The 17,824-nt window shown below is 39.6% G+C and overlaps 3 protein-coding genes across 3 annotated transcripts; all 3 read left to right on the top strand.

Moving 5' to 3' along the window:
• Positions 1-705: 705 nt before the first annotated feature.
• LOC138977157 (endoglucanase-like) lies at positions 706-1,910 on the top strand. The gene is made up of 3 exons (XM_070350066.1): positions 706-946; positions 1,245-1,444; positions 1,793-1,910. Exons 1-3 carry the CDS (start codon positions 706-708, stop codon positions 1,862-1,864), a joined length of 513 nt encoding a protein of 170 aa, XP_070206167.1. The 3' UTR covers positions 1,865-1,910.
• Positions 1,911-2,135: 225 nt separating this feature from the next.
• LOC138977155 (uncharacterized) lies at positions 2,136-4,828 on the top strand. Its single transcript, XM_070350065.1, has 4 exons — positions 2,136-2,238; positions 3,102-3,241; positions 4,096-4,207; positions 4,602-4,828. The coding sequence occupies exons 1-4, from the start codon at positions 2,136-2,138 to the stop codon at positions 4,826-4,828; spliced, it is 582 nt and encodes a 193-aa protein (XP_070206166.1).
• LOC138975689 (cell surface glycoprotein 1-like) lies at positions 2,715-17,824 on the top strand. Its single transcript, XM_070348429.1, has 24 exons — positions 2,715-3,241; positions 4,096-4,207; positions 4,602-4,802; positions 5,101-5,300; positions 5,623-5,680; positions 6,013-6,060; positions 6,922-7,061; positions 7,918-8,029; positions 8,436-8,636; positions 8,935-9,134; positions 9,441-9,498; positions 9,831-9,878; positions 10,740-10,879; positions 11,729-11,840; positions 12,268-12,468; positions 12,767-12,966; positions 13,303-13,360; positions 13,693-13,740; positions 14,601-14,740; positions 15,604-15,715; positions 16,125-16,325; positions 16,624-16,823; positions 17,126-17,183; positions 17,516-17,824. The coding sequence occupies exons 4-24, from the start codon at positions 5,130-5,132 to the stop codon at positions 17,638-17,640; spliced, it is 2,631 nt and encodes an 876-aa protein (XP_070204530.1). The 5' UTR covers positions 2,715-3,241; positions 4,096-4,207; positions 4,602-4,802; positions 5,101-5,129; the 3' UTR covers positions 17,641-17,824.

Raw genomic sequence — 17,824 nt, 5'->3', positions numbered from 1 at the left:
AAATGTGCGAACCGTCGAGTCCCGCTTTGAGTCAATTCAAGGGGAGTCACTCCGCATAGTCAATCCGTCGAAGCTCGACTGGAGGTTTCGAATCGCAAATAATGAAGAGCCTTTCTCCGAGTTCAAATGAGGTCTCTCTGAAAGATCATCACTGTTCAGATTAACGCTACACTGGAATTTACCAACAGAAATTAAAATGCGTGTGACGAAAGCACGACACACTTGAGACACCCCACACAAAAGTAGATCTTTACTGTGCACGACCTGACCACACAGTTATGCCTATTCAAATGCGCATTGCAAAATGTGCGTTAGGAATCTTCTTTTTTCTATGGCGGTACTGACAATATCGTTATTGAAACAATCCCAGTGCACTAAGGGATTTATAGAGCAAATCTCGAAAATAATTATTGAACTCAGCGCTATGCGCTTCGTTCAATAATGAATTTTCTCGATTTGCTCTATAAATCCCTTAGTGCACTGGGATGTCTCAATAACTTAAATAATAATAATGATAATAATAATACGAGAATTTATAACGCGCACAGTCATATCTCACCACAAGGCGACTCAAGGCGCACTCATAATTATACACTTACGCATAAGTTACATGAAGATGACAAGGCAACAACACAACTTGAGGCAGTGGAGTTTGACAAGATTGCAAAAGGTAATGCCGTTAGCAGAGACATTAATGAAGTATTGATGGAAGTTTGTTCATGCATTAATGGGACATACGTTGCAGGAACCACTGGAACACCAGTTGAACAAACCACAGGACCAGTAGAACAAACCACGGGGACCCTAACAGGACCACCCACAGGGCCCCCAACAGAACCACCAACACCACCCACAGGGACCCCAACAGAACCACCAACACCACCCACAGGGACCCCAACAGGACCACCCACAGGACTGACTACAGGAACAAGTGTTCCAACCACACGTAAGTTACTGTCTATATACCTTTAGCTGCCCAATGAATGCATGGATATTCCCAAATATTACTGGCACTATACATTCCCTTTCGTTTGAGTGGTCCCTCTCTTAACAAACTCAAGTGTTTTTGAACCCCAGCTTAAACACTACAGACACTTGCAAGTTGGCATGTTTGTCAGACGTGAAGCATGTCAGCGTGCCACTGCTCAATTGTTAAAGTGATAATGAGTTCATGTCTACATTAAAAAGCAGGTCTTTAACATTGTAAGTAAATGTTACAAATCTTTTGGTGTGGTCGATTTCAGAACCCACAGAGACTGGATGCCCACAGGAGATGAGTCCACAAGTACCAGGAGGCCCGGGTCCCATCGAAGGAGAGAAGCCTGGCACCTTCGTAGAAGTCAACGACTTCCCAACTGGTACTTTTGTTGAAGACGTCCCTGATGAAGATGAAAACGATAAACCCGACGGTGAAGTCTTCTCTTCAGTGGAGCCGGATCCAGAGGTGTGTGTGTGTGTGTGTGTGTGTGTGTGTGTGTGTGTGTCTGTGTGTGTGTGTGTGTGTTATTAAATGTGTGTGTTAATGTGTGTGTTAATGTGTATGTGTGTGTGTGTTTGTGTGTGTGTGTGTGTGTGTGTGTGTGTGTGTGTGTGTTTGTGTGTGTGTGTGTGTGTGTTTGTTTGTGTGTGTGTGTGTGTGTATAAGTTTATTGATACCGTATTTTCCATATGCTACTAATGGTTGCATATATCCTCTAGGTTACTCTTTGTATTTGCTGACGATCGGATGCCTGGCGTGTGTAAGATACATATTTTATTTAAATAGTCTCTAAGTGTTGTGCTCGAATTTCAGACCAAACAGTTCAAACCAACCCCCAACGAGCCACTGCTGATCATCGTCAGGCCAGGAGGTGAGAATATTTAGTCACGTAGAAAGCATTTTGTTTGGCAATTTTACAGTGGTTATAGATAAAAAGAGGACATTATTTTCTGCAGTTGCATTACTCTTTCCTCAAGAAAGAAAGAAAGAAAGGGTAGAATTTCTTTCATTTTACACTTGGTAACTTACATTATGTTATTTTACTGGATATAATAAGATATAATTCTACTCTCATATGCGCTGTTCTTTATGTTACGCTTTCTGTGTTAGTTAAGTTCAAAATACCAAGACAAACCAAATGTTTTTTCTCATAAAAATGTTGTTTCCTATTGAGACACGATTGTTAATCTTTGTTATCCTTGTTCCTACAGAAACACCCGAAAAACCAACAGATGGATCACGTACACCACAGGATGTGGGTAAGTCCAATTCCGAAGGTTCTGCAGCTTTCATTGCAACATATCATATGTCCTTGCATGTGATGTTTTACCGGTGATACCTGACAATGCAAGGAGGGCACTTTTCCGTGTTTATATATGTCTTAGAAATCTTATGTCAGAAGAAAAAGATTGATTTATAGGTATCTTTATGCAACAGTTTTGTCTTGCTTCATTTCTCTGAAAAATCTGATAGAGAAAGGGAAGTAAGCGCTCTAAATGCATGGACATGTGTGAGAGTTATGCCGAACCAGTCTCCTGACATCTGAGAGAATGACCAGCATTGAAATGAACAAGCGATTTTCATCCTCAAAAACTTAATTAAATTTCCATTTTGAAATGCAAATCAAATGACCGTTTTAATTTTGAAATGTAAATGAGGAAGTCTTGAAATAGTGGTCTGACTAATTTGTTTACGATTCTTCAGTTCCCTTTCTCAAGCGCTGCAACACGAGGAATGATTAATTCTTTGCTTAGCTAAATTGATGTTTTTATTTTGTTGAATGTATTCACGAATTCATTTTATTCCATTTTTTGGGATGGGTCTTATTGTAGTAGGAAGATCTGTGAAGCAAATGTTCTCCGAAATATTGGAAATTCCACCACAAACTTATCAACTCAACCTCACAAATCTTCCTAATACAATAAAACCCATCCGAAAAAAAGTTCCTTGCCCTGTTATTTCTTGTTTCTTTTGATGAGCCAACATGTTGTTCATTATAGTGAGAGAGGAAGAGGTGCTTGCGATGTTCATTGTTTTGGATAATGTTGAAGTTGGGGACATGGATAACAGACGTAGAGATTATGATTTTAAGTGTTGACTGGCAAGGTTATTTGATGTGCAGTGAATGAGGACCCCAACGCCGAGTTGGTGGCTGAGCTTCCTGAAGAGGATGGTAAGGTTCCCAAGGTGTACAAGGTGACCCCCAAAGACGACAGCCCAATCAAAGTTGACGATCCACGGGATGTGTTGGAGCAATCCAAAGTAAGATTCTGGCTGTAGTTCTGTGTCAGCGTCCAATTGTTTGTTTGAGAGAGAGAGAGAGAGAGAGAGAGAGAGAGAGAGAGAGAGAGAGAGAGAGACAGACAGACAGACAGACAGACAGACAGACAGACAGACAGACAGACAGACAGAGGGGAGGGATGGAGACGCAACGACGCAAGTGGTTTATTTTGTTGGCCATTACCCTCATGAAGGGGTGTGAACAAAAGAGGTGCTTAAACTAAACTTGCACTCCACATATGCAACAGGTAAATAAATCGTACAATAATATCAATTCACTCTACACGACATTTAAGTGAGAGGTTACTGTTTGTTTTAGCTAAAATGCTTGATACAAATGCATCGACACATATCTAAAAACGTCGACTTGTGAAGGGACTAAAAGCAAACTAAGGCGACAGAGGTTTGGTTTTCTATATTGTTTAAATAGAAGAAAGTGTTGTCTTAAATTATTCAAATACTGGTAATACAAAAACAAAATGGACTTCATCTTCTTGTTGTCCTTTCAAAATGGACTCATCCTATCATAGTCATCATGCCTTTTATATCAGTAAGCGTGCACAGCTTTTTCTGAAATACCGAATTGAAAACTAGTCATAATAACTTGGTAAATGCCTTTATATTTTTAACAATGATATGGTTTAATTTGATGAGGTTGGTAGTTAAGCCTGAAATAAAACATGTCTGTAATTGGCACTGTACAATGTATTACTTAGTTACTTACATTTCAAAGGGCAAGACAGTAAGTTCTTTTACACCTGTACAATCACAGAATGATTGATTACAGGAATGTTTTGTTTCAGAAAGTTTATGTTCTGATTGAATTTGTTTTACAGCCGGATGACAAGGACGACTTCCCTATCAACAAGTACGGCCCTGTCAGAGTTGTTGTAGTGGATAACACACCTGAGCCCAAACCTGTTGTGTTCTGCGAGAAACTCACGACAGGTAAGCCAACAGTGTTGTGATTGAGGGGATTTTGTGAAGGTGATTTTAGTTTTGTTAATTGGTATGCTCATTTTTTTAAAATAAATTGGACCTAGTTAAGATTAAACGTGATTGATAATAATAATAATAATAATAATAATAATGATAATAATAATACGAGAATTTATAACGCGCACAGTCATATCTCACCACAAGGCGACTCAAGGCGCACTCATATACACTTACGCATAAGTTACATGAAGATGACAAGGCAACAACACAAACAGAGACACGGCACTCAGACAACTTGAGGCAGTGGAGTTTGACAAGATTGCAAAAGGTAATGCCGTTAGCAGAGACATTAATGAAGTATTGATGGAAGTTTGTTCATGCATTAATGGGACATACGTTGCAGGAACCACTGGAACACCAGTTGAACAAACCACAGGACCAGTAGTACAAACCACGGGGATCCTAACAGGACCACCCACAGGGCCCCCAACAGAACCACCAACACCACCCACAGGGACCCCAACAGAACCACCAACACCACCCACAGGGACCCCAACAGGACCACCCACAGGACTGACTACAGGAACAAGTGTTCCAACCACACGTAAGTTACTGTCTATATACCTTTAGCTGCCCAATGAATGCATAGATATTCCCAAAGATTACTGGCACTATACATTCCCTTTCGTTTGAGTGGTCCCTCTCTTAACAAACTCAAGTGTTTTTGAACCCCAGCTGAAACACTACAGACACTTGCAAGTTGGCAAGTTTGTCAGACGTGAAGCATGTCAGCGTGCCACTGCTCAATTGTTAAAGTGATAATGAGTTCATGTCTACATTAAAAAGCAGGTCTTTAACATTGTAAGTAAATGTTACAAATCTTTTGGTGTGGTCGATTTCAGAACCCACAGAGACTGGATGCCCACAGGAGATGAGTCCACAAGTACCAGGAGGCCCGGGTCCCATCGAAGGAGAGAAGCCTGGCACCTTCGTAGAAGTCAACGACTTCCCAACTGGTACTTTTGTTGAAGACGTCCCTGATGAAGATGAAAACGATAAACCCGACGGTGAAGTCTTCTCTTCAGTGGAGCCGGATCCAGAGGTGTGTGTGTGTGTGTGTGTGTGTGTGTGTGTCTGTGTGTCTGTGTGTGTCTGTGTGTGTGTGTGTGTGTGTGTTATTAAATGTGTGTGTTAATGTGTGTGTTAATGTGTATGTGTGTGTGTTTGTGTGTGTGTGTGTGTGTGTGTGTTTGTGTGTGTGTGTGTGTGTGTATAAGTTTATTGATACCGTATTTTCCATATGCTTCTAATGGTTGCATATATCCTCTAGGTTACTCTTTGTATTTGCTGACGATCGGATGCCTGGCGTGTGTAAGATACATATTTTATTTAAATAGTCTCTAAGTGTTGTGCTCGAATTTCAGACCAAACAGTTCAAACCAACCCCCAACGAGCCACTGCTGATCATCGTCAGGCCAGGAGGTGAGAATATTTAGTCACGTAGAAAGCATTTTGTTTGGCAATTTTACAGTGGTTATAGATAAAAAGAGGACATTATTTTCTGCAGTTGCAGTTTTGTTTCCTTAAGAAAGAAAGGGTAGAATTTCTTTCATTTTACACTTGGTAACTTACATTATGTTATTTTACTGGATATAATAAGATATAATTCTACTCTCATATGCGCTGTTCTTTATGTTACGCTTTCTGTGTTAGTTAAGTTCAAAATACCAAGACAAACCAAATGTTTTTTCTTATAAAAATGTTGTTTCCTTTTGAGACACGATTGTTAATCTTTGTTATCCTTGTTCCTACAGAAACACCCGAACAACCAACAGATGGATCACGTACACCACAGGATGTGGGTAAGTCCAATTCGAAGGTTCTGCAGCTTCCATTGCAACATATAATTATGTCCTTGTATGTGATGTTTTACCAGTGATACCTAACAATGTAAGGAGGGCACTTTTCCGTGTTTATATATGTCTTAGAAATCTTATGTCAGAAGAAAAAGATTGATTTATAGGTATCTTTATGCAGCAGTTTTGTCTTGCTTCATTTCTCTGAAAAATCTGATAGAGAAAGGGAAGTAAGCGCTCTAAATGCATGGACATGTGTGAGAGTTATGCCGAACCAGTCTCCTGACATCTGAGAGAATGACTAGCATTGAAATGAACAAGCGATTTTCATCCTCAAAAACTTAATTAAATTTCCATTTTGAAATGCAAATCAAATGACCGTTTTAATTTTGAAATGTAAATGAGGAAGTCTTGAAATAGTGGTCTGGCTAATTTTTACGATTCTTCAGTTCCCTTTCTCAAGCGCTGCAACACGAGGAATGATTAATTCTTTGCTTAGCTAAATTGATGTTTTTATTTTGTTGAATGTATTCACGAATTCATTTTATTCCATTTTTTGGGATGGGTCTTATTGTAGTAGGAAGATCTGTGAAGCAAATGTTCTCCGAAATATTGGAAATTCCACCACAAACTTATCAACTCAACCTCACAAATCTTCCTAATACAATAAAACCCATCCGAAAAAAAGTTCCTTGCCCTGTTATTTCTTGTTTCTTTTGATGAGCCAACATGTTGTTCATTATAGTGAGAGAGGAAGAGCTGCTTGCGATGCTTATTGTTCTGAATAATGTTGAAGTTGGGGACATGGATAACAGGCGTAGAGATTATGATTTTAAGTGTTGACTGGCAAGGTTATTTGATGTGCAGTGAATGAGGACCCCAACGCCGAGTTGGTGGCTGAGCTTCCTGAAGAGGATGGTAAGGTTCCCAAGGTGTACAAGGTGACCCCCAAAGACGACAGCCCAATCAAAGTTGACGATCCACGGGATGTGTTGGAGCAATCCAAAGTAAGATTCTGGCTGTAGTTCTGTGTCAGCGTCCAATTGTTTGTTTGAGAGAGAGAGAGAGAGAGAGAGAGAGAGAGAGACAGACAGACAGACAGACAGACAGACAGACAGACAGACAGACAGACAGACAGACAGACAGACAGACAGACAGAGGGGAGGGATGGAGACGCAACGACGCAAGTGGTTTATTTTGTTGGCCATTACCCTCATGAAGGGGTGTGAACAAAAGAGGTGTTTAAACTAAACTTGCACTCCACATATGCAACAGGTAAATAAATCGTACAATAATATCAATTCACTCTACACGACATTGAACTGAGAGGTTACTGTTTTCTTTGCTAAAATGCTTGATACAAATGCATCGACACATATCTAACAACGTCGACTTGTGAAGGGACTAAAAGCAAACTAAGGCGACAGAGGTTTGGTTTTCTATATTGTTTAAATAGAAGAAAGTGTTGTCTTAAATTATTCAAATACCGGTAATACAAAAACAAAATGGACTTCATCTTCTTGTTGTCCTTTCAAAATGGACTCATCCTATCATAGTCATCATGCCTTTTATATCAGTAAGCGTGCAGAGCTTTTTTCAGAAATACCGAATTGAAACCTAGCCATAATAGCTTGTTGAATGCCTTTATATATTTAACAAAGATATGGTTTAATTTGATAATGTGGGTAGTTAAGCCTGAAATAAAACGTGTCTGTAATTGGCACTTTACAATGTATTACTCAGGTACTTACATTTTAAAGGGCAAGACAGTAAATTCTTTTACACCTGTACAATCACAGAATGCTTGATTGCAGGAATGTTTTGTCTCAGAAAGTTTATGTTCTGATTGAATTTGTTTTACAGCCGGATGACAAGGACGACTTCCCTATCAACAAGTACGGCCCTGTCAGAGTTGTTGTAGTAGATAACACACCTGAGCCCAAACCTGTTGTGTTCTGCGAGAAACTCACGACAGGTAAGCCAAGAGTGTTGTGATTGAGGGGATTTTGTGAAGGTGATTTTAGTTTTGTTAATTGGTATGCTCATTTTTTTTAAATAAATTGGACCCAGTTAAGATTAAACGTGATTGATAATAATAATAATAATAATAATAATAATAATAATAATAATGATAATAATAATACGAGAATTTATAACGCGCACAGTCATATCTCACCACAAGGCGACTCAAGGCGCACTCATATACACTTACGCATAAGTTACATGAAGATGACAAGGCAACAACACAAGCAGAGACACGGCACTCAGACAACTTGAGGCAGTGGAGTTTGACAAGATTGCAAAAGGTAATGCCGTTAGCAGAGACATTAATGAAGTATTGATGGAAGTTTGTTCATGCATTAATGGGACATACGTTGCAGGAACCACTGGAACACCAGTTGAACAAACCACAGGACCAGTAGTACAAACCACGGGGATCCTAACAGGACCACCCACAGGGCCCCCAACAGAACCACCAACACCACCCACAGGGACCCCAACAGAACCACCAACACCACCCACAGGGACCCCAACAGGACCACCCACAGGACTGACTACAGGAACAAGTGTTCCAACCACACGTAAGTTACTGTCTATATACCTTTAGCTGCCCAATGAATGCATGGATATTCCCAAATATTACTGGCACTATACATTCCCTTTCGTTTGAGTGGTCCCTCTCTTAACAAACTCAAGTGTTTTTGAACCCCAGCTTAAACACTACAGACACTTGCAAGTTGGCATGTTTGTCAGACGTGAAGCATGTCAGCGTGCCACTGCTCAATTGTTAAAGTGATAATGAGTTCATGTCTACATTAAAAAGCAGGTCTTTAACATTGTAAGTAAATGTTACAAATCTTTTGGTGTGGTCGATTTCAGAACCCACAGAGACTGGATGCCCACAGGAGATGAGTCCACAAGTACCAGGAGGCCCGGGTCCCATCGAAGGAGAGAAGCCTGGCACCTTCGTAGAAGTCAACGACTTCCCAACTGGTACTTTTGTTGAAGACGTCCCTGATGAAGATGAAAACGATAAACCCGACGGTGAAGTCTTCTCTTCAGTGGAGCCGGATCCAGAGGTGTGTGTGTGTGTGTGTGTGTGTGTGTGTGTGTGTGTGTGTGTGTGTGTGTGTGTGTGTGTGTGTTATTAAATGTGTGTGTTAATGTGTGTGTTAATGTGTATGTGTGTGTGTTTGTGTGTGTGTGTGTGTTTGTGTGTGTGTGTGTGTGTGTATAAGTTTATTGATACCGTATTTTCCATATGCTTCTAATGGTTGCATATATCCTCTAGGTTACTCTTTGTATTTGCTGACGATCGGATGCCTGGCGTGTGTAAGATACATATTTTATTTAAATAGTCTCTAAGTGTTGTGCTCGAATTTCAGACCAAACAGTTCAAACCAACCCCCAACGAGCCACTGCTGATCATCGTCAGGCCAGGAGGTGAGAATATTTAGTCACGTAGAAAGCATTTTGTTTGGCAATTGTACAGTGGTTATAGATAAAAAGAGGACATTATTTTCTGCAGTTGCAGTTTTGTTTCCTTAAGAAAGAAAGGGTAGAATTTCTTTCATTTTACACTTGGTAACTTACATTATGTTATTTTACTGGATATAATACGATATAATGCTACTCTCATATGCGCTGTTCTTTATGTTACGCTTTCTGTGTTAGTTAAGTTCAAAATACCAAGACAAACCAAATGTTTTTTCTTATAAAAATGTTGTTTCCTTTTGAGACACGATTGTTAATCTTTGTTATCCTTGTTCCTACAGAAACACCCGAACAACCAACAGATGGATCACGTACACCACAGGATGTGGGTAAGTCCAATTCGAAGGTTCTGCAGCTTCCATTGCAACATATAATTATGTCCTTGTATGTGATGTTTTACCAGTGATACCTAACAATGTAAGGAGGGCACTTTTCCGTGTTTATATATGTCTTAGAAATCTTATGTCAGAAGAAAAAGATTGATTTATAGGTATCTTTATGCAGCAGTTTTGTCTTGCTTCATTTCTCTGAAAAATCTGATAGAGAAAGGGAAGTAAGCGCTCTAAATGCATGGACATGTGTGAGAGTTATGCCGAACCAGTCTCCTGACATCTGAGAGAATGACCAGCATTGAAATGAACAAGCGATTTTCATCCTCAAAAACTTAATTAAATTTCCATTTTGAAATGCAAATCAAATGACCGTTTTAATTTTGAAATGTAAATGAGGAAGTCTTGAAATAGTGGTCTGGCTAATTTTTACGATTCTTCAGTTCCCTTTCTCAAGCGCTGCAACACGAGGAATGATTAATTCTTTGCTTAGCTAAATTGATGTTTTTATTTTGTTGAATGTATTCACGAATTCATTTTATTCCATTTTTTGGGATGGGTCTTATTGTAGTAGGAAGATCTGTGAAGCAAATGTTCTCCGAAATATTGGAAATTCCACCACAAACTTATCAACTCAACCTCACAAATCTTCCTAATACAATAAAACCCATCCGAAAAAAAGTTCCTTGCCCTGTTATTTCTTGTTTCTTTTGATGAGCCAACATGTTGTTCATTATAGTGAGAGAGGAAGAGGTGCTTGCGATGTTCATTGTTTTGGATAATGTTGAAGTTGGGGACATGGATAACAGGCGTAGAGATTATGATTTTAAGTGTTGACTGGCAAGGTTATTTGATGTGCAGTGAATGAGGACCCCAACGCCGAGTTGGTGGCTGAGCTTCCTGAAGAGGATGGTAAGGTTCCCAAGGTGTACAAGGTGACCCCCAAAGACGACAGCCCAATCAAAGTTGACGATCCACGGGATGTGTTGGAGCAATCCAAAGTAAGATTCTGGCTGTAGTTCTGTGTCAGCGTCCAATTGTTTGTTTGAGAGAGAGAGAGAGAGAGAGAGAGAGAGACAGACAGACAGACAGACAGACAGACAGACAGACAGACAGACAGACAGACAGACAGACAGACAGACAGAGGGGAGGGATGGAGACGCAACGACGCAAGTGGTTTATTTTGTTGGCCATTACCCTCATGAAGGGGTGTGAACAAAAGAGGTGCTTAAACTAAACTTGCACTCCACATATGCAACAGGTAAATAAATCGTACAATAATATCAATTCACTCTACACGACATTTAAGTGAGAGGTTACTGTTTGTTTTAGCTAAAATGCTTGATACAAATGCATCGACACATATCTAACAACGTCGACTTGTGAAGGGACTAAAAGCAAACTAAGGCGACAAAGGTTTGGTTTTCTATATTGTTTAAATAGAAGAAAGTGTTGTCTTAAATTATTCAAATACCGGTAATACAAAAACAAAATGGACTTCATCTTCTTGTTGTCCTTTCAAAATGGACTCATCCTATCATAGTCATCATGCCTTTTATATCAGTAAGCGTGCAGAGCTTTTTTCAGAAATACCGAATTGAAACCTAGCCATAATAGCTTGTTGAATGCCTTTATATATTTAACAAAGATATGGTTTAATTTGATAATGTGGGTAGTTAAGCCTGAAATAAAACGTGTCTGTAATTGGCACTTTACAATGTATTACTTAGGTACTTACATTTTAAAGGGCAAGACAGTAAATTATTTTACACCTGTACAATCACAGAATGATTGATTGCCGGAATGTTTTGTCTCAGAAAGTTTATGTTCTGATTGAATTTGTTTTACAGCCGGATGACAAGGACGACTTCCCTATCAACAAGTACGGCCCTGTCAGAGTTGTTGTAGTAGATAACACACCTGAGCCCAAACCTGTTGTGTTCTGCGAGAAACTCACGACAGGTAAGCCAAGAGTGTTGTGATTGAGCGGATTTTGTGAAGGTGATTTTAGTTTTGTTAATTGGTATGCTCATTTTTTTAAAATAAATTGGACCCAGTTAAGATTAAACGTGATTGATAATAATAATAATAATAATAATAATAATAATAATAATAATAATAATAATAATAATAATAATGATAATAATAATACGAGAATTTATAACGCGCACAGTCATATCTCACCACAAGGCGACTCAAGGCGCACTCATATACACTTACGCATAAGTTACATGAAGATGACAAGGCAACAACACAAACAGAGACACGGCACTCAGACAACTTGAGGCAGTGGAGTTTGACAAGATTGCAAAAGGTAATGCCGTTAGCAGAGACATTAATGAAGTATTGATGGAAGTTTGTTCATGCATTAATGGGACATACGTTGCAGGAACCACTGGAACACCAGTTGAACAAACCACAGGACCAGTAATACAAACCACGGGGATCCTAACAGGACCACCCACAGGGCCCCCAACAGAACCACCAACACCACCCACAGGGACCCCAACAGAACCACCAACACCACCCACAGGGACCCCAACAGGACCACCCACAGGACTGACTACAGGAACAAGTGTTCCAACCACACGTAAGTTACTGTCTATATACCTTTAGCTGCCCAATGAATGCATGGATATTCCCAAAGATTACTGGCACTATACATTCCCTTTCGTTTGAGTGGTCCCTCTCTTAACAAACTCAAGTGTTTTTGAACCCCAGCTGAAACACTACAGACACTTGCAAGTCGGCAAGTTTGTCAGACGTGAAGCATGTCAGCGTGCCACTGCTCAATTGTTAAAGTGATAATGAGTTCATGTCTACATTAAAAAGCAGGTCTTTAACATTGTAAGTAAATGTTACAAATCTTTTGGTGTGGTCGATTTCAGAACCCACAGAGACTGGATGCCCACAGGAGATGAGTCCACAAGTACCAGGAGGCCCGGGTCCCGTCGAAGGAGAGAAGCCTGGCACCTTTGTAGAAGTCAACGACTTCCCAACTGGTACTTTTGTTGAAGACGTCCCTGATGAAGATGAAAACGATAAACCCGACGGTGAAGTCTTCTCTTCAGTGGAGCCGGATCCAGAGGTGTGTGTGTGTGTGTGTGTGTGTGTGTGTGTGTGTGTGTGTGTGTGTGTGTGTGTGTGTGTGTGTGTGTGTGTGTGTGTGTGTGTGTTATTAAATGTGTGTGTTAATGTGTGTGTTAATGTGTGTGTTAATGTGTGTGTGTGTGTGTTTGTGTGTGTGTGTGTGTGTGTGTGTGTGTGTGTGTATAAGTTTATTGATACCGTATTTTCCATATGCTTCTAATGGTTGCATATATCCTCTAGGTTACTCTTTGTATTTGCTGACGATCGGATGCCTGGTGTGTGTAAGATACATATTTTATTTAAATAGTCTCTAAGTGTTGTGCTCGAATTTCAGACCAAACAGTTCAAACCAACCCCCAACGAGCCACTGCTGATCATCGTCAGGCCAGGAGGTGAGAATATTTAGTCACGTAGAAAGCATTTTGTTTGGCAATTTTACAGTGGTTATAGATAAAAAGAGGACATTATTTTCTGCAGTTGCAGTTTTGTTTCCTTAAGAAAGAAAGGGTAGAATTTCTTTCATTTTACACTTGGTAACTTACATTATGTTATTTTACTGGATATAATAAGATATAATTCTACTCTCATATGCGCTGTTCTTTATGTTACGCTTTCTGTGTTAGTTAAGTTCAAAATACCAAGACAAACCAAATGTTTTTTCTTATAAAAATGTTGTTTCCTTTTGAGACACGATTGTTAATCTTTGTTATCCTTGTTCCTACAGAAACACCCGAACAACCAACAGATGGATCACGTACACCACAGGATGTGGGTAAGTCCAATTCGAAGGTTCTGCAGCTTCCATTGCAACATATAATTATGTCCTTGTATGTGATGTTTTACCAGTGATACCTAACAATGTAAGGAGGGCACTTTTCCGTGTTTATATATGTCTTAGAAATCTTATGTCAGAAGAAAAGATTGATTTATAGGTATCTTTATGCAGCAGTTTTGTCTTGCTTCATTTCTCTGAAAAATCTGATAGAGAAAGGGAAGTAAGCGCTCTAAATGCATGGACATGTGTGAGAGTTATGCCGAACCAGTCTCCTGACATCTGAGAGAATGACCAGCATTGAAATGAACAAGCGATTTTCATCCTCAAAAACTTAATTAAATTTCCATTTTGAAATGCAAATCAAATGACCGTTTTAATTTTGAAATGTAAATGAGGAAGTCTTGAAATAGTGGTCTGGCTAATTTTTACGATTCTTCAGTTCCCTTTCTCAAGCGCTGCAACACGAGGAATGATTAATTCTTTGCTTAGCTAAATTGATGTTTTTATTTTGTTGAATGTATTCACGAATTCATTTTATTCCATTTTTTGGGATGGGTCTTATTGTAGTAGGAAGATCTGTGAAGCAAATGTTCTCCGAAATATTGGAAATTCCACCACAAACTTATCAACTCAACCTCACAAATCTTCCTAATACAATAAAACCCATCCGAAAAAAAGTTCCTTGTCCTGTTATTTTTTGTTTCTTTTGATGAGCCAATATGTTGTTCATTATAGTGAGAAAGGAAGAGGTGCTTGCGATGTTCATTGTTTTGGATAATGTTGAAGTTGGGGACATGGATAACAGGCGTAGAGATTATGATTTTAAGTGTTGACTGGCAAGGTTATTTGATGTGCAGTGAATGAGGACCCCAACGCCGAGTTGGTGGCTGAGCTTCCTGAAGAGGATGGTAAGGTTCCCAAGGTGTACAAGGTGACCCCCAAAGACGACAGCCCAATCAAAGTTGACGATCCACGGGATGTGTTGGAGCAATCCAAAGTAAGATTCTGGCTGTAGTTCTGTGTCAGCGTCCAATTGTTTGTTTGAGAGAGAGAGAGAGAGAGAGAGAGAGAGAGACAGACAGACAGACAGACAGACAGACAGACAGACAGACAGACAGACAGACAGACAGACAGACAGACAGACAGACAGACAGAGGGGAGGGATGGAGACGCAACGACGCAAGTGGTTTATTTTGTTGGCCATTACCCTCATGAAGGGGTGTGAACAAAAGAGGTGTTTAAACTAAACTTGCACTCCACATATGCAACAGGTAAATAAATCGTACAATAATATCAATTCACTCTACACGACATTTAAGTGAGAGGTTACTGTTTCTTTTAGCTAAAATGCTTGATACAAATGCATCGACACATATCTAACAACGTCGACTTGTGAAGGGACTAAAAGCAAACTAAGGCGACAGAGGTTTGGTTTTCTATATTGTTTAAATAGAAGAAAGTGTTGTCTTAAATTATTCAAATACCGGTAATACAAAAACAAAATGGACTTCATCTTCTTGTTGTCCTTTCAAAATGGACTCATCCTATCATAGTCATCATGCCTTTTATATCAGTAAGCGTGCAGAGCTTTTTTCAGAAATACCGAATTGAAACCTAGCCATAATAGCTTGTTGAATGCCTTTATATATTTAACAAAGATATGGTTTAATTTGATAATGTGGGTAGTTAAGCCTGAAATAAAACGTGTCTGTAATTGGCACTTTACAATGTATTACTTAGGTACTTACATTTTAAAGGGCAAGACAGTAAATTCTTTTACACCTGTACAATCACAGAATGATTGATTGCAGGAATGTTTTGTCTCAGAAAGTTTATGTTCTGATTGAATTTGTTTTACAGCCGGATGACAAGGACGACTTCCCTATCAACAAGTACGGCCCTGTCAGAGTTGTTGTAGTAGATAACACACCTGAGCCCAAACCTGTTGTGTTCTGCGAGAAACTCACGACAGGTAAGCCAAGAGTGTTGTGATTGAGGGGATTTTGTGAAGGTGATTTTAGTTTTGTTAATTGGTATGCTCATTTTTTTTAAATAAATTGGACCCAGTTAAGATTAAACGTGATTGATAATAATAATAATAATAATAATAATAATAATAATAATAATAATGATAATAATAATACGAGAATTTATAACGCGCACAGTCATATCTCACCACAAGGCGACTCAAGGCGCACTCATATACACTTACGCATAAGTTACATGAAGATGACAAGGCAACAACACAAACAGAGACACGGCACTCAGACAACTTGAGGCAGTGGAGTTTGACAAGATTGCAAAAGGTAATGCCGTTAGCAGAGACATTAATGAAGTATTGATGGAAGTTTGTTCATGCATTAATGGGACATACGTTGCAGGAACCACTGGAACACCAGTTGAACAAACCACAGGACCAGTAGTACAAACCACGGGGATCCTAACAGGACCACCCACAGGGCCCCCAACAGAACCACCAACACCACCCACAGGGACCCCAACAGAACCACCAACACCACCCACAGGGACCCCAACAGGACCACCCACAGGACTGACTACAGGAACAAGTGTTCCAACCACACGTAAGTTACTGTCTATATACCTTTAGCTGCCCAATGAATGCATGGATATTCCCAAATATTACTGGCACTATACATTCCCTTTCGTTTGAGTGGTCCCTCTCTTAACAAACTCAAGTGTTTTTGAACCCCAGCTTAAACACTACAGACACTTGCAAGTTGGCATGTTTGTCAGACGTGAAGCATGTCAGCGTGCCACTGCTCAATTGTTAAAGTGATAATGAGTTCATGTCTACATTAAAAAGCAGGTCTTTAACATTGTAAGTAAATGTTACAAATCTTTTGGTGTGGTCGATTTCAGAACCCACAGAGACTGGATGCCCACAGGAGATGAGTCCACAAGTACCAGGAGGCCCGGGTCCCATCGAAGGAGAGAAGCCTGGCACCTTTGTAGAAGTCAACGACTTCCCAACTGGTACTTTTGTTGAAGACGTCCCTGATGAAGATGAAAACGATAAACCCGACGGTGAAGTCTTCTCTTCAGTGGAGCCGGATCCAGAGGTGTGTGTGTGTGTGTGTGTGTGTGTGTGTGTGTGTGTGTCTGTGTGTGTGTGTGTGTGTTATTAAATGTGTGTGTTAATGTGTGTGTTAATGTGTATGTGTGTGTGTTTGTGTGTGTGTGTGTGTTTGTGTGTGTGTGTGTGTGTGTGTATAAGTTTATTGATACCGTATTTTCCATATGCTTCTAATGGTTGCATATATCCTCTAGGTTACTCTTTGTATTTGCTGACGATCGGATGCCTGGCGTGTGTAAGATACATATTTTATTTAAATAGTCTCTAAGTGTTGTGCTCGAATTTCAGACCAAACAGTTCAAACCAACCCCCAACGAGCCACTGCTGATCATCGTCAGGCCAGGAGGTGAGAATATTTAGTCACGTAGAAAGCATTTTGTTTGGCAATTTTACAGTGGTTATAGATAAAAAGAGGACATTATTTTCTGCAGTTGCAGTTTTGTTTCCTTAAGAAAGAAAGGGTAGAATTTCTTTCATTTTACACTTGGTAACTTACATTATGTTATTTTACTGGATATAATACGATATAATGCTACTCTCATATGCGCTGTTCTTTATGTTACGCTTTCTGTGTTAGTTAAGTTCAAAATACCAAGACAAACCAAATGTTTTTTCTTATAAAAATGTTGTTTCCTTTTGAGACACGATTGTTAATCTTTGTTATCCTTGTTCCTACAGAAACACCCGAACAACCAACAGATGGATCACGTACACCACAGGATGTGGGTAAGTCCAATTCGAAGGTTCTGCAGCTTCCATTGCAACATATAATTATGTCCTTGTATGTGATGTTTTACCAGTGATACCTAACAATGTAAGGAGGGCACTTTTCCGTGTTTATATATGTCTTAGAAATCTTATGTCAGAAGAAAAAGATTGATTTATAGGTATCTTTATGCAGCAGTTTTGTCTTGCTTCATTTCTCTGAAAAATCTGATAGAGAAAGGGAAGTAAGCGCTCTAAATGCATGGACATGTGTGAGAGTTA

The sequence above is a fragment of the Littorina saxatilis genome, linkage group LG9 (assembly GCF_037325665.1).
Source record: "Littorina saxatilis isolate snail1 linkage group LG9, US_GU_Lsax_2.0, whole genome shotgun sequence".
In the NCBI taxonomy this organism is placed as follows: Eukaryota; Metazoa; Mollusca; class Gastropoda; order Littorinimorpha; family Littorinidae; genus Littorina; species Littorina saxatilis.
Note: the sequence above shows the minus strand (reverse complement) of the source record. Positions and strands in the feature narration are given on the sequence as shown.

Excerpts from the sequence above, each read along its gene's own strand:
- LOC138977157 (XM_070350066.1), top strand. The coding sequence starts at position 706 with ATGGAAGTTTGTTCATGCATTAATGGGACATACGTTGCAGGAACCACT. Across the intron at positions 947-1,244 it reads AACAAGTGTTCCAACCACAC|AACCCACAGAGACTGGATGC; the intron begins GTAAGTTACTGT and ends GGTCGATTTCAG. Across the intron at positions 1,445-1,792 it reads CAGTGGAGCCGGATCCAGAG|ACCAAACAGTTCAAACCAAC; the intron begins GTGTGTGTGTGT and ends CTCGAATTTCAG.
- LOC138977155 (XM_070350065.1), top strand. The coding sequence starts at position 2,136 with ATGTTGTTTCCTATTGAGACACGATTGTTAATCTTTGTTATCCTTGTT. Across the intron at positions 2,239-3,101 it reads ACGTACACCACAGGATGTGG|TGAATGAGGACCCCAACGCC; the intron begins GTAAGTCCAATT and ends TTTGATGTGCAG. Across the intron at positions 3,242-4,095 it reads ATGTGTTGGAGCAATCCAAA|CCGGATGACAAGGACGACTT; the intron begins GTAAGATTCTGG and ends TTTGTTTTACAG.
- LOC138975689 (XM_070348429.1), top strand. The coding sequence starts at position 5,130 with ATGAGTCCACAAGTACCAGGAGGCCCGGGTCCCATCGAAGGAGAGAAG. Across the intron at positions 9,499-9,830 it reads GATCATCGTCAGGCCAGGAG|AAACACCCGAACAACCAACA; the intron begins GTGAGAATATTT and ends TTGTTCCTACAG. Across the intron at positions 15,716-16,124 it reads CTGCGAGAAACTCACGACAG|GAACCACTGGAACACCAGTT; the intron begins GTAAGCCAAGAG and ends CATACGTTGCAG.